The sequence below is a fragment of the Peromyscus eremicus genome, chromosome 1 (genome assembly GCF_949786415.1).
Source record: "Peromyscus eremicus chromosome 1, PerEre_H2_v1, whole genome shotgun sequence".
NCBI classification, from domain to species: domain Eukaryota; kingdom Metazoa; phylum Chordata; class Mammalia; order Rodentia; family Cricetidae; genus Peromyscus; species Peromyscus eremicus.
In genome coordinates this window covers 155119619-155134382 of record NC_081416.1, presented here as the reverse complement: position 1 = coordinate 155134382, position 14764 = coordinate 155119619, and the positions used below count along the sequence as shown (strand labels likewise).

Genomic DNA, 14764 nt, shown 5'->3' with positions numbered 1-14764 from the left:
TTTTCTTTTTCTCCAGTTATTAGAATCCTTTAAAATCTTTTTTTTCTTTTCTTTTTATTAAGAGATTTTCTATTCGTTTTACATATTAACCACTGATTCCCCTCTCCTCCCTCCTCCCACCCCCCATCCTTCCCCCCAACCCACTCCCCTATTCCCACCTCCTCCAAGGCAAGGTCTCCCCTGGGGAGTCAGCAGAGCCTGGTACATTCGGTTGAGGCAGGTCTAATCCCCTCCTCCCTGCACCAAGGCTGAGCAAAGTGTCTCAGCATAGGCCCTAGGTTCCAAACAGCCGGCTCATGCACCAGGTACAGGTCCTTATCCCACTGTCTGGGGGCCTCCTAAACAGTTCAAGCTAAACAACTGTCTCACGTATCCAGAGGGCCTAGTCCAGTTCCATGGGGGCTCCTCAGCTATTGGATCACAGTTCATGTGTTTCCATTAGTTTGGCTAGTTGTCTCTGTACTTCCTGGTGTTTTTCTTAATGAAAACATGTATTCAGATATTTATTTAATATTATTATTTTTAGCTATCCTTAATTTTGTTGAGTTAAGGGTCTTAAATAGAGGTAAGAGATGTTTTTAGAGGTTATCAGGAATGCTAGATGTGGTGATATACGCTCAGGAGGCAAATGCAGGTAGAGCTCTCTGATTTTGAGGCCAGCCTGGTCTACATAGTGAGTTCCAGGCCAGCCAGGACCCTGTCTCAAAAATAAAAAACAAAGCCCCAGAAGATATCAGGATGTGTTAGCTAAGAGAGGGCTGGTAGCTAGGGAAGGGCTGCATAACCACATTGCATACCACTCATTCCAGGAGTGGATTTAGTAAGGTCACACCACACTTAACTGAAGGAAGGGCAGAGCTGCGGAGGTAGCTCAGAAGGTAGCACTGGCCTAGCACACGAAGGCTGCGTGTGTGCTCAGCAGACAATGGTAACCACAGGCAGTCCCCGCACTCCCTCAAGCCACACTCATCTAAAGCGGCAGCTAGTTTTGCTCAGCTGGAGCCAGGCCACTGGCAGGGTTTGAAATGTATCCTGCTCCTCCTCACCACACGGTGCTGCCGCTCCCGTGCTTCACCCTGGGTTGTGCCCGCTGCTCTGTGCCCGCTGCTCTGTGCCCGCTGGAACTGTCTGTGTCAGTGTCACCGCGTCCCAACTTACTGCCTCCACTGGCATTTTACTTTCTAGGAAGTATGAATAAAATGTTACTGTGCATTTGACACAGAGCAAAATACTGTGAACAACATTTCCGTAAGAACACTGGAGCTTTATTGATCCACCACAAAGATGCCCATCTCTTACAGGAGCGATTCTAGAGCACAGACTCAAGTATGCCCACCTCACATTTCAGAAGTGTACCCCAGTTAGTACATTTTAATATAAAACAGAAAAGCAAGAGCTGACTGTTTGTACAGCCAGCCTCTACGTGCTACACAATGTTGCTCAGAGATTTAACGTTGGAAAATGTGACCATCTGAAAAAAAGAAATGATTTAAACAGAGCTCTGTCCCACCATTTCCCTGGATCTTCTGAGACAGCCTGCCACATGCACTCTGTGTGCCCAGTGCCACCGTGGCCCTCCACCAGCTGGGTGGCCTGCATCTGCACAGATGGACACTGACACCCCACAGTTGAATTGTTCCAGCAAGACACCACGCTTTCTGCTGTCTCCAGAGCCACTCTGCTCCTTGTCAATCAACCTAGTCACAGCAGCAGAAAGGATGTGTTCCTGGCAGCTGCCCAGGCTGGACAGCCTCTGACTGCTCGACAGCCAGGTCCCCACCCTAGAACACCCTGGACTCTTGCGCTGCATGTCCATTTCTGTTCAGCGTCCCCACTCTTCTGTTAACTGACATCCTCATTCACTCTCACTTCCGTCGGTACTTTCTGAAGAGGTGCCGCTGTTCTCAACCAACGCTGCCACTTTGCAGGACAGGGTTTTAGAATTTACAACTGGAAGATTTGGTATTAGTAGAAATGGTTTAGTATAGGTTAACTACCCACCCCCATTTTATTTTGGTCAGTGCAGCAAATGTCCCATAGGTCTAGCTCTGTTTTCCTCACATATGATTAAGCAAACAATGACAGGTAAAATAGATATGTCTGCTCTTAAACAAGCAGTTCTCCTAGGAAGGCTACCATAAAGGAGTTTTTCAGGTGGGTTTAGGAACTGAGGGTGTAGCTAATAGTACAGTGCTTTCCTACCATACCTGGGTTCCATCCCCCGCACTCAAATTAGTCAAAGAAGTATATTTACTACTAAGGGTCATTGTGTACCCATACCAGAACATTTAGCACCAAGATCAACTCCAAGTTTTAGGGCTTTCATTAACAGCCTATTTCTACAAAGGAGAGTCCTAAGAACAGCTGGTCTGTCCACCCACTCTCCCTGCCCCAGCCCCCAGCCCCAGGAGCAGGCCTGCCCATCTCACCCTTGGAGAACGGGCTGTCCTCTTCACATTCCTCCCAGTGGTCAAAGTCAAAGGCCACGTTAGGATTCTGGGCAACACAACAGTGGACACAGGTAAGGAAGGGCCAGGTGCCCCTGTTCAGGAGCAGCCAGCCACAGGCACAGCAACTCACCCTCTGCTTGAGTAGGCCGCGCCAGCGTGCCCGTTTCTCTTTGGCAAGCGTGATTAGAGGTTCATCATCTTTAATTATGCACCTGCAGTCATCTTTCCTTATGTCCCCTTGCAGTTCCATATCAGCCAAGTAAAACTTGTCTCCTACCCAGGCACTGGGTTTACAAGAAGAAATAAAGTTGGCCATCTAAAATGCTGTATGCAATTTCAATTTTACTTTATCAGTCAGACACAAACCTACCTGAAAACGACTCTATCTGTAAAGAATTTACACTTATAGTCTTTGACATTCCTTACTTTTATCTTTAAGATGACCACATCATCTTTCTGGAACCACTTTATCTGTGGGTGAAAGCTACAAGGAGAGAAAGGATTGCACTCGTCAGCTCACAGTGGCTCCGGGGGAGGCGCCCGGGGGCAGGAGCACATACCTTCTCACATGCGGCTGCGCAGTTCTGCTAATGGATTCACTGCCAGTGTCCTCAGATACAACTTCTGTACAAAATCAACGTTAAAATTTCCACAAGTTATTTATATTGCAACATACATATTTTTGTACCCAAGCAACTTTTACATGAAGAATTTATGTTAAGAGTATACATTTCAGCTGGATGTGGTGACCCATGCCTTTAATCTCAGCACTCAGAGGCAGGAGCAGGCCAATTTTTGTGAGTTGAAGGCCAGCCTGGTCTGCATAGTGAGATCCAGGACATCCAGAGATATATGGAGACCCTGTCTCAAAAACAAACAAAAAGTGTAAATTTCATAGAAACTCAGGGATATAGTAGCAAACAATCAGAAGAAACTAAAATGCACGCCACTAGGAAACTGACACACTATTGGAACGATAACCAACTTTCAACAGTAAAATGAAGGAAAGCTGATCTACTGAAGAGGACTGTGTCACAGCCGCTGTGTGCCAGACAGACACCCAGGCTGTTTGTCCTCCCTTAACCTGCAGCCTTCCAGAACAGCTCAACGTTCAGACGCAACTACTGCTGAGCACACATTTTCTAAGACAATGGAATTCTTCTCTACCTAAAATATTTAAAATTACCACTCCAAACTTAAAATAAGGCTCTTGGTTTGATTCACAGCAATGCCAAAAAAAAAAAAAAAAAAAAAAAAAAAAAAAAAAAGTGTGAAGCGGCTTTAGTGTCCCAATCAACCTGGTATATTCAGATTACAGAATATATATAACCTAACAATGAAAACAAAAAACACCAGCCACAATGCTAGAGGCTGGAGGAGGCCACGTGCTTCGAACTCGTGACACCGAGGACAGAAGTAACAAGAGCTGGGTCACAAGGAGGGTTCCGGAAACATTCAACCGGTATGACTCAAGTGTGGACAGGGGCACGGGCACAGGGACAAAGCCGCAGCGCTGCTCACTCCACTCTAGACACTAGAGCATCACTGAAGGATCGCCGCCGCCACCGCCAGCCAGCACTCTACTCCATGTCTCACAGGGAGAGCTGAAAAGAGCAGGGGAGACCCAGGACCCCAATACAAGGTGTCAGCACAAGGGAGACTGATTGGCCCCAGAGGGACAGAGGGCAGGGACTAAGAGACAGACAGGAGACAGAGGACGAGGGAGGAGGGGAAGGGACAAGAACAGGGGGAAGGGTATTTGCCCCCGAGGGACAAAGGACTGCCTCTGGATAGAGGAGACAGACCCACAGGCAATGGAGAGTTTATAAAGGGAAAGAGGAAACCCCGTTAGGATGAGTGGGTTTGTTTAGATTGGGCATGTGAATTAGGGTAGCCCAACGGGGACTTTTAATCGCTGGACTTCAACACTTTGATTGCTGGACCTTGGTAGTCAGCTTCAGGAGGAGGAAGTGGCCACATGAGGGAAGGAACCTTGGTGGCTGGCTTTAGGAGTGTAATTGAACAGTTTAGCAAGGCAAAGGAATGGGGGAGGAAGGCCTGCCAGAGCCATGTCTGCCATGCTCAGGCTGCCTCGAGCCATCCGGAAAGGAAAGTCTCAATACAGGGAATCTCGAACTGGAGTAAAGCATCTTGGAAAGGCAGTACTAACCAGGCTTCAGGTTGTCTGAGTCCCCCTTGGAAGCAGCTCTTCCTTCTGTCCCTCCATCTTGCCGAGTGCCCGGCAGACACATGCTGTCTTCCACTGTGGTGGGCGTTCTGAACAGAAGGGCAGAAGAGGGCACACGCAGACATTAAAGCACCTGCCTGTCATCCTGGGGTCGGACCCGATGGAGCCTCTGTGACTTTCGGACAAGGACAGTGCAGTGAGCTCTGCTCCCCATGTGCCTCTGCTCCACTGACAGTGCAGTGAGCTCTGCTCACCGTGTGCCTCTGCTCCACTGACAGTGCAGTGAGCTCTGCTCCCCGTGTGCCTCTGCTCCACTCACAGTGCAGTGAGCTCTGCTCACCGTGTGCCTCTGCTCCACCCAAGCACAGGGTGGTCATCAGAAAGGTACTCTCTCCTTCAAGCTCACTGAAGCTCTGGGAAGAAAGGCATATGCAGTTCCCTCCTCAAACGGGAGTTGAGCCCAAGTGCAAAGATAGTTTATCTTCCTTCCCACCTGTCTCCTAGAATGTCTTCCTAGAGTCTATGGTACCAGTTTGGACCAACTTGTAGAAATACTGTTTTCATACAAAAGTAATTATCACTGGGTAGGTGATTCTCCAGCTCTGAGGTTGAATGGGGTAGTGGAGAGGTAAGACTAAGATGTGGCTTCAACAAAATTCCATTTACATCTTTTTTATGCACACACAAACCTGCTACATCTAACACAACATCCTCTGATTTTGCCTACTAGCTAACTAGAGATTACTTCATTCAGGTGACTGCCCCTGCCTCTCCCCACCTCTCTATATATCTACATATCTACCTATATCTATAGATCTATAGTCCAAGAGTGTTGGTGCATGACTTTAATCCCAATTTTTGTGAGTCAAGCAGATCTCTGAGTTCAAGGCCAGCCTGGTCTACATAGTGAGTTCTAGGACAGCCACGGCTCTGTAAAGACTTTGTCTAAAAAAATTAAAAATTTGGGGCTGGAGAGATGGCTCAGAGGTTAAGAGCACTGACTGCTCTTCCAGAGGTCCTGAGTTCAATTCCCAGCATCCACATGGTGGCTCACAACCATCTGTAATGAGGTCTGGTGCCCTCTTCTGGCCTGCAGGGACACATACAGGCAGAATACTGTATACATAATAAATAAATCAATCTTAAAAAAAAATAAAAATTAAAAATATGTATCACCATTCTTTTGCATTTTTAAGCAGATAATCAGTTAGGGTTTCTATTGTTGTGATAAAATATTATGACCCAAAGCAACTTGAAAAGGGTTTATTTCAGCTTACAGTTCCATATCACAGTCCATCATTGAAGGAGGGCAGGGAAGGAACTCAAACAGGGCAGGAACCTGGAGGCAGGGGCTGATGCAGAAGCCATGAAGGAGTGCTGCTTACGGCTTGCTCCTCATGGGTTGTTCAGCATGTTTTCTTATAGAACCCAGGACCACCTGCCCAAGGGTGGCACCACCCATAAAGAGCTGGCTCCTCCCCCAGTAAGCATTAATTTAAAAAACACCCTAAAGGCTTGCCTACAGCCCCATTTTTTAGAAGCATTTTCTTAATCCAGGTTCCCTCTTCCCAAATATGTCTAGGTCTTTGTCAAGTTGACAAAAATAACCAGCACCACAGTCATGTAGTTCAGACGTAAGGAGGTCAGTACAAGGCAGACACCTCCTTACAACCCTGCCCCCAGTTCCCTTGCTTATAGATGACAATGTAATTCACTCTGTGCAGGCTTTCAGAGAGAATTCAAGTTGACACTCACACGACACAGATACAACTTCTCTACAGAAGCCAGGGCTTACTCTCCAGAGGCTTCTGATCAACTGTGAACTGAGGCATAGGGCCTCATCACTGCCACCGCCTAAGCACTGAACTTCCATACTGGATACAAGCATGGCCCTGACCCCCAGGCTACCCCTTCCTCCCACAGGCCTTATGTTCACCCTCAGTGCCAGCAGACCAAGGGGCTTTCTCCCAGCTGCTTCCTTGGTACAGCTGTCCTTCCAATGACCTTAAAACTTACCATGCCCTAGAGAAAGCTCTGGGCTTTTTCTCCAATGAGCTGCCCCCCACCAAAACATCTTTTCTTATCCATAACGCCAACACCCTCTGTCACTGCATCTCAGAATCCCAGTCCCTGTATCTGTCAACCCCTCAGTCCTGTGACCTCTCCATCAGGCAGTGCCCAGAACTTCCTCTTATCCCACCTGCCAACCCATGTCACTGAACATCGTATCTCTTCCTCCCCACACACCGCCTTCAGTTGTTTCGAACGCCTGTCATACCCAGTCTAACCACACAGCCAGAGGTGCTAAACTCGCCCACTCACACTCTGCCACCTACTATGACTCTAAGGCTCCAAGCCTGGCTGGCTCTTGAATGCTTCTCAAAGGCTGTCTCTCCGTAGCCCTAGAGGTTCTCTGCCACCACCGCCACACTCTGTCAGAGTCTTCCTGAACTTGATTTGCTAAGTGCTATGTAACAGGTGTTTCTTTCCAGACCACTTCATCCTATTCCTCAAAGGCTCTGCATCTGTCTAGGCCCTGACCTTGGCTCTGACCAAAACCAAATTAAGACTGTTCTCTGTTCAATTCTAAAGCCAGTGTGAAAGGGACTTTCACAGCCTCTGTCCAGAGTTAGGATTCAATCTCAAAAGTAGGGCAGGCAGAGATCAACCACCAGCAGAATGGAGCCATGAGGCCCAGGCACAGGGAGGACAGCTACAGCTCTGCCCCAGGACATTTGCCTTCATCAACCACGAGCCTGTGGAGCCTAGCAGTTGGGCACCATTATGGTGAGTATTGATGGGGAAATGGGAGAAAGAGAGCAGGGTGCAGAAAGGTTCATGTGCTGGGGAGAGGCAGATCTGACGGGTGGAGGGCAGTGAGGAGCCAGCTGATGTGGGTGGACTGCTTGCCACCCGGGCCCATGGTGATATTTGGGCCTGGGCTGCTGCCAAGGGCCATGTCTGGATCCATGGCCCTGATGCAGCTGTAATGGTCTATATTGATATCACTCCTGTTAGCACTGAGGGCCCTTTGGACACCCAGAAGGTGGGCTACCACCTGTGACCATGTTGGTGACTGAGGGATATGCCCCTACAGGGGCCATGCCTTTCTAAGAAAGCTGCACTGTCACCTGGGTCCATGATGACATCTGGCCTGGTCTGTTGCCCAGGGCTATGTATGGATCTGTGGCCCTGCTGCAGCTGGGCTCTGTGTTGATGTCAGTGGCTCTTGTTACCACGGAGGGCTGTGCAGAGAGGCCTGTAGTCTGGGCCAATACCTGAGGCCATGTTGATGTTTGAGGGTCATGCTGCCACCTGGGGCCACTGTGATGTCCAGACCTGAACTGTGGCCAAGGGTCATGTCTGGGTCTATGACCCTATTGCAGCCAGGGTCTGCGTTGATCCCTGTGGCTCCTGTTACCATTCAAGGCCAAGCACATGTCCAAGGGCTGGGTTGCCACCTGGGGACATGTTGGCGCTCGAGTGGCACACTGCCACTGGGGCCATGCTAATCCGAGTGACATGAGATGCCAGCTAAGGCCAAGATATCTGGGCCTGGGATGTTGCCAGGGACCATGTCTGGGTCTGTGGTCCCACAGCAGCTTGGGTCTGTGTTGATGTCCCTGACCCATGTTGCCACCAAAGGCCACATAGATGCCCAGGATCTGAGCTGCCACCTGTTGGCAAGGTTGGTATCCGAGGGCTGTGTCACTGCTGGGTGGGGGTAAGGGGACACACTGACCTGAGTGACATGTGCTGCCAACTGGAGCCATGGCATTGTATGGGCTGAGCTGCAGCCTGGGTCATTTCTGGGTCTGTGGCCAGGCCACAGCCAGGGTCTGAACTGATGTCTGAGGCTCCTGTTGCCACTGAGGACCATGCAGATACCTGGGACCTGGGTCACCACTTGACCATGTTGGTATTAGAGGGCCAGACAACTGCTAGGTCCATGCTGATCTGAGTGACCTGCAATGCCAACCAGGGTCATGGTGACATCCTGGCATGGGTGCTAACAAGGACCATGTTTGGGTCCATGGTCCAACCGCAGTTAGGGTCTGTGTTGATATCCATGGCCCGTGTTGCCACCAAGGGCCACACCAACAACAGGGATCTGGGCTGCCACCTAGGGCCATGTCTGGGTCTGTGACTCTGCCACAGCCGCAGTCTGTGTTGATGTCCATGGCTCCCACCCCAACACCCACCTCATCTGTGAACTGCTGGAGCATGTGAAGGGGCCAGACCTGCAGATCCAAAGCTCCAGGAGCTCCATGACACAAGACAACAACAGGATATCCAAGAGGAGTCCCAGTGAGGGCCCAGTATCCATAGTGCAGCAGAAGCCAGCGGCCTCGAACCAGACCAATGACTCATTGCGATGAACACTCACAAGTAAAGATGTATGGACTAAAGGGTAAACTGTGTGGCTCACTAGGCCACACTACAGCTTCCACGCCGAGGCTTTTTTCCTTTTTCTTTTGTATGTTAGTATTTTTTGCTTTTATTTTAAATTTTATTTTGGTGGGGGAGGTACAAGGACAGAGGGAGGATAATGAAGGGATGGGGAGATGAATAGGATTGGGGTACATGATGTAAAATCCACAAAGAATCAATTAAAAATGTCTAAAATAAAATCTCAACAGTAATGGCATGTTCATTATTAAAGAATGCCTTATAATAGGATTTTCCTTCCCTTGAAGTATGTAGAAAACAATTTGTATCCTAATTACACAAGTATCCAATTTATTCCAACAAAAACTAAAAACATTTCACGTTACAAACTATCTTTGCCAGACTCTTTGGCCACTTTCTCCCTTTCTGGCTGTAATTTTAGAACCTTCCAAGGTCACAGAGGATTATAACAGTAAACCCAGAGGCCAGCTGGGTCCTCCTGTTGTGGCCAGGGCTCCAGTAGTACAGCAAATCATTCTAGGAATTGACAAATGAGATTACAGGAAGCTAATTTCTGTACAGCAAAGGACAAATCACCAGAGTGAAGAGAAAGGGTACAGAAATGGAGAGAAGGCACCAGACAGGATGTGTGAAGTAGTGTAAAAATTAAACACAAAACAACAAAATTATCAGTCAATAATGGTTTGATGAACTGAACAGACAAATCCTGAAAAGAAGAATACAAATGGTCAATAAATACTTGGAAAAAGCGTTCATCCTTAGTGGTCAGAGAAATGCAAATGAAAACTGCTTGAGATTCCATTTCACTATCGTTAAGAAAACAATGGCTACAGATTCCGGTGAGGACGTGGTTCCTACGGGCAGGCATCTGAAATGTGCGGTCACTATGGCAATCAGTTCAGAGGTACTCAGTACTGAACTTGGGTTCTCTGCAAGAGCAGTAGGCACTCTTTCTTAACCACTGAGCCCTCTCTCCAGCCAGATCCCTCCCCATGGTTCTGACTTGCTCAGTCCTGCTGGCAGCTAAGCTGGGCCCAAGCCCCTTTCATCTCCTAACTTCTCACTGTTACGGAGACTCAAGCCTTTGGTTCTACCTCTGGTAGGTGTCTACCTTGTTCTCTGATAAGCTTTTGGTACAACTGCACTCTCCTCTCCTTCCTTTCTTTGAGATACAACTTTATTCTGGAGCCCAGACTGGCTTCAAATGTACAGCAATCCTCTGCTTCAGTTCTCTATGTCCTGGGATTACAGACAAGAACTAGCGTGCCCATCTCGGTACAGACCCTCTGGAGTTCACACAGGCTGTGTCTATCTTCCGCTCTGAGGTTGCTAGTACACTGTCTGTATTAGTTCTTTTTCTCGTGTATCTGACAGATCCCTGATAAAATCAATGGAAGGAAGGGCTCATATTCTGCCTCCGATTGAGGGTTCAGTCCATTGTGGGTAGGTTATGGGTGTAGGAGCAGGTCACATGGCATCCACAGTCAGGAAGCACAGAGACACTGACACTGGTGCCCAGGTCTCCCTCCTACGGGATGGTGCTCTCACATTTCAGCACACCCTTCCACCTCAACTAACCCAATACATGCCCAGAGGTTTGTCCCCTAGGTGATTCGTCAAGTTGACAGTCAATAATAATCACACCTTCTCAGAGTGACTTCACTACATATGGTTACTTTAAATTTGTTCTACCTATTGGAAAACATTTACATTTATTATATTTTGTATGTCTTGGGAGGCATTGCATCCCATAGCACACATATGGAGGTCAGAGGACAACTTTCAAGAGTTGATTTTCTTGTTCCAACATGTGAGTTCTGTCAATCAAATTAACGTTATCAGGCTTGGCAGCAAGTGCCCCTCCCCCTTGAGCCATCTTGCAAGTACACATAGATGCACTTAAGCTGGCATAGCTAGCATGGGAAGGGGTTGGCAGTTCACATCTGTGTGATACTGCAACACTATCTGCAATAGCCAAGCCATGGAATCAGCCTAGCTGCCCACCTTGGATAGAAAATGTGGAGAAGACACACATGGAGTTTTACTCATCTGTAAAACTTGAAATCATGTCATCTGTGGGAAAAAAAATAGAATTGAAAATCACTGTATTACATGAAAGAAGCCAGATTCAGACAAATACTGCATCTTTTCTTTCATATGCAGAATCTGGATTTTTTAAAACAAGATTCAGCCGGGCAGTGGTGGCGCACGCCTTTAATCCCAGCACTTGGGAGGCAGAGGCCAGCGGATCTCTGCGAGTTCGAGGCCAGCCTGGGCTACCAAGTGAGTTCCAGGAAAGGCGCAAAGCTACACAGAGAAACCCTATCTCGAAAAACCAAAAAAATAAATAAATAAATAAATAAATAAATAAAAAGATTCAAAGTAGCAAAGGGACTATCTGGGGGAAGGAGGAGGATGAGAGGCAAGATGGAGAAGGAACAGAAGGGTGATGGCAGCAATATGATCAAAGAACATTATGTGCATGTGTGCAAATGTCATGAAACCCACTCTTTCCTGCAATGCACACTAGTAAAGATGACAAACTGGTGGGCAGTAGCAGTGAGCACAGCTCAGTTCTGCCCTCAGAAACCATCCTGAAACACAGCAGCAGATGCCTGGGCAGGGGAGGGTGCACTGCATCCTGACTGGACACCTCCCTAGCCAGCAGCACACCAGGTCAGCATCATGACATACTCAAAGGGACATACTTAGCCCTACAGATCTACACACAGTACAGATGAACTGTATGCTCAGTGTGAGACACTGTAGCCAGACATGGAGCAGACAAAGCACGTGTCCATTCAAACGAAGTACAAAGCCAAGGAGCCCCATCTGTTTTCCCCCTAGAGTCCCAAGGGTACTAGCAAACTGCACACTGTGCTATCTGCAAATAAAACGTCAACAAAAGTCCTTTCTGTAAAAGAAACAAAAACAATACGCCATCCAGCAACACTAGAGGGGTAAGTTGGGGAACCTGAAAGCTCCTCAAGCTGAGTGCTAGAACATGGGAGATTCCTCTAACTTAACACAGCTTTTCCAAAGGGAGACAGAAATGCACTTACGAGGTCTGGCCCAGAAGGTCCTCGAAACCTGGCAGTCTGGCTTCTTTGTATAGTCTTTTCAGTTGTTCTACGTGTTCTGAATTATCAATACCCATTCCCATGGATAAAATTTCAGCTCGAACATTATAATCAATGACAGAAGTTTTTAGATTTGAAAGTTTTGTAACATGCACCTTCAACCAAAGGGGGGAAAACATTTGTAAGAGTCACATCTGAACCCTGACTGGATCACAAGCACTCTCAAGTCTTCCTACTAGTCAGATGCACTTGGACACATGTCTCAGCATGCAGGGGCTTCCTGCTGCGGCAGCCAGTTATTTTATCACTGAGGTGACGACAGCATCCTCTAAGTCCCGCCCGCACTGTGGCAATAATGTGAGTAATGGGCAGAAACCTGGTATGATACCCTAGTACACAGCAATCTAGGATGCTGCAGCCAGATGCGAACGCGTACGTTCTTCTTTCCTACTCTCCTTTGGCCTCTTAGACAAGGCTCAGAGTCCTCATGTGTCTTGAAAGGACTCCTCATGCCAAGGCTCCAAGTACCGTGGTCTACACTGTTCTACCTATTTGTCTTTTCTGCAGCCAAAGCATTTCAGTTCATGCAATTTAAGAAAGCTGTGAAATCTGCAACAGTGGGGTTCCTGTGTGGAGAAGTGTGGACACAGGTCAGGTGCCCCTTTCTGTGGAAGGGTAAGGATGAACCCCGGGCACACACTCCAGTTGAGGGATGCACAGAAGAGTCACCTTCACTCAGAGTGACAGGGAGTTGCTCTGGGAAGGGAAGACAAGCTCCCTGCAATGTGTCGGGAGATACTGCCATACACTTTGCAGCTGTGGAAACATGTTTTCCAAGAGAGTTTTCTTTTTTACTTCATATTCTGATGGTATTAAAAAACAAAAACAACAAACTCTGCCTAATAAAACCTCCTTTTATTCTAATAAAGAAAATTATAATCCTAACTATGATAATACTACTTAAAATTCCTAAATATCTCTACTTACCTGCTCTGGTAATTGATGTTTTTCTTTCCTAAAAATGACTTTTTCCTTATTCATAAATCTTATACACAAATTCCCCACTTTAACGTGTTAAAGCTTTTCCATCCTTGTAAATTTTACTTTCAACAAGATGGAAACTGAATTCCTTTAAATATTATAAATAATAACAAATAAGGCTTGTCTAATGCAGCAAGACTGTGAAGAATTCTTAAGGTGCAAGGAAAAGGGACAATGTCAGCGAGACATACAGGCCTGAGCCATATGTCACTGAGTCACATTTCCTCTCCATGTTGACTCCAGAGTAGGAAGCCTCATCCGCTTTCTTCCCACACGGAACTCAAGGGTTCAGTCCAGCCTTAGGATGCATGGTGAAGAAATGCGGCAGGAACTGTGAACACAGCTCTGAGTGCCTAGGACTGACTGGGTTCCTCATTAGTAATTACTGAGCAGGCCCCAGGGCTTTAGGAACTAGGAAAGGCAGGCACTGTGGCAACAGACACTGACCTGTGAGTTCTCAAACAGGTTGGGCAAGGGGCTCAGAATCCCCTGTAATGATCTGTGATTTATATTTCAAAGGGTAAAATGAAACACCATTGTAAATACTGGAAAATGCCACATGCAGTAAGGAAATACTCATAACCATCAATTATGTTACAGATGTGCCCACTTGCTCTGTCACCATGTAAAATATCCCACCAGACAAAAACAAAATCCAAACCAAACTCATGACCCAAATAACATTCAAAACATCTCCTCTAACAAGAACCCCAAATAAACCTTCATTTCTAGGAACAGACTAGGATCCTTTACATCATTTCTGGGGGCCATCCAAGCAGATTTCTTTTGAAGAAAACTGAACACTTACCATTGGATCAATCCAAAGGGTATTTCCCAAAGCTAGTACCACTTTGGCATCATGCAATTTCCCAACAATCTTATGATGAATGTATCTAGTAACCTGAAAAAAAAGGCACTTCTGTTATTCAACTGCGGCTTCGGGCAAGCATCTCATCCTACATATGCTGTAGAGCACACAGTACACGCTACACATCGCATCTGCTTCTCAACAGCTCTGAGGCTAGGTAGGCATCAGCCCCAGTTCTTGTCAGAGGTGCAGCAGAGTTTAACAGCAGCAGACGTGCAAAGGTGCAGGGACTTGCCCGTGTGAGAACTCAGGTGAGTTCAGAGAACAGGTGGGGGTCCATGCCTTTGGACCTGTAATGATGTCTCTCACTATGGCTGGTGGACCCATCTCCTCTATCAATCTCAGAAAAGCATCAGCATCTGGAAGTTTCCTTCCTTGCCAGCTCAGTAAGTGAAGTACAGGCTCTACTGCTTCTCCAGAAGGCCTTGTGACCACAGAACTCTGCAACCCTGACACACAACTAAGGGCCCTGCTCTCTCACAGGTGTAGTACTCCCACTTTCCTCTCTGGGAGGGCCACAGCAGACAAGACCTGTCTGAGTTATCACTCACACCTATTTGAATCCCTTGTAAAGCAGGACAGGAGAGAGTTGGCCCTGGTCATGAGATTGTGCCCTTGGGACAGTGAGTGAATTGGGAACAACACATAGGAGAGCTTGTCCCATGTGCTGGTAGTTTTGTTTTTTTTTCCCTCAAGACAGGGTTTCTCTGTGTAGCCCTGGATGTCC

At 47.3% G+C, this 14764-nt stretch overlaps 1 protein-coding gene across 1 annotated transcript in view; it reads right to left on the bottom strand.

The window, feature by feature from the left end:
* Positions 1-1258: 1258 nt before the first annotated feature.
* Tdrd12 (tudor domain containing 12) overlaps positions 1259-14764 on the bottom strand; it is an 88385-nt gene continuing 74879 nt past the window's right edge. Inside the window, exons 24-31 of the mRNA XM_059274875.1 lie at positions 13978-14070; positions 12111-12283; positions 4621-4727; positions 3011-3074; positions 2821-2934; positions 2581-2734; positions 2430-2496; positions 1259-1950 (exon numbers count right to left, since the gene is read on the bottom strand). Coding sequence (XP_059130858.1) covers positions 1856-1950; positions 2430-2496; positions 2581-2734; positions 2821-2934; positions 3011-3074; positions 4621-4727; positions 12111-12283; positions 13978-14070 — 867 coding nt within the window. The 3' untranslated portion in view covers positions 1259-1855. The remainder of the gene's footprint in view (positions 1951-2429; positions 2497-2580; positions 2735-2820; positions 2935-3010; positions 3075-4620; positions 4728-12110; positions 12284-13977; positions 14071-14764) is intronic.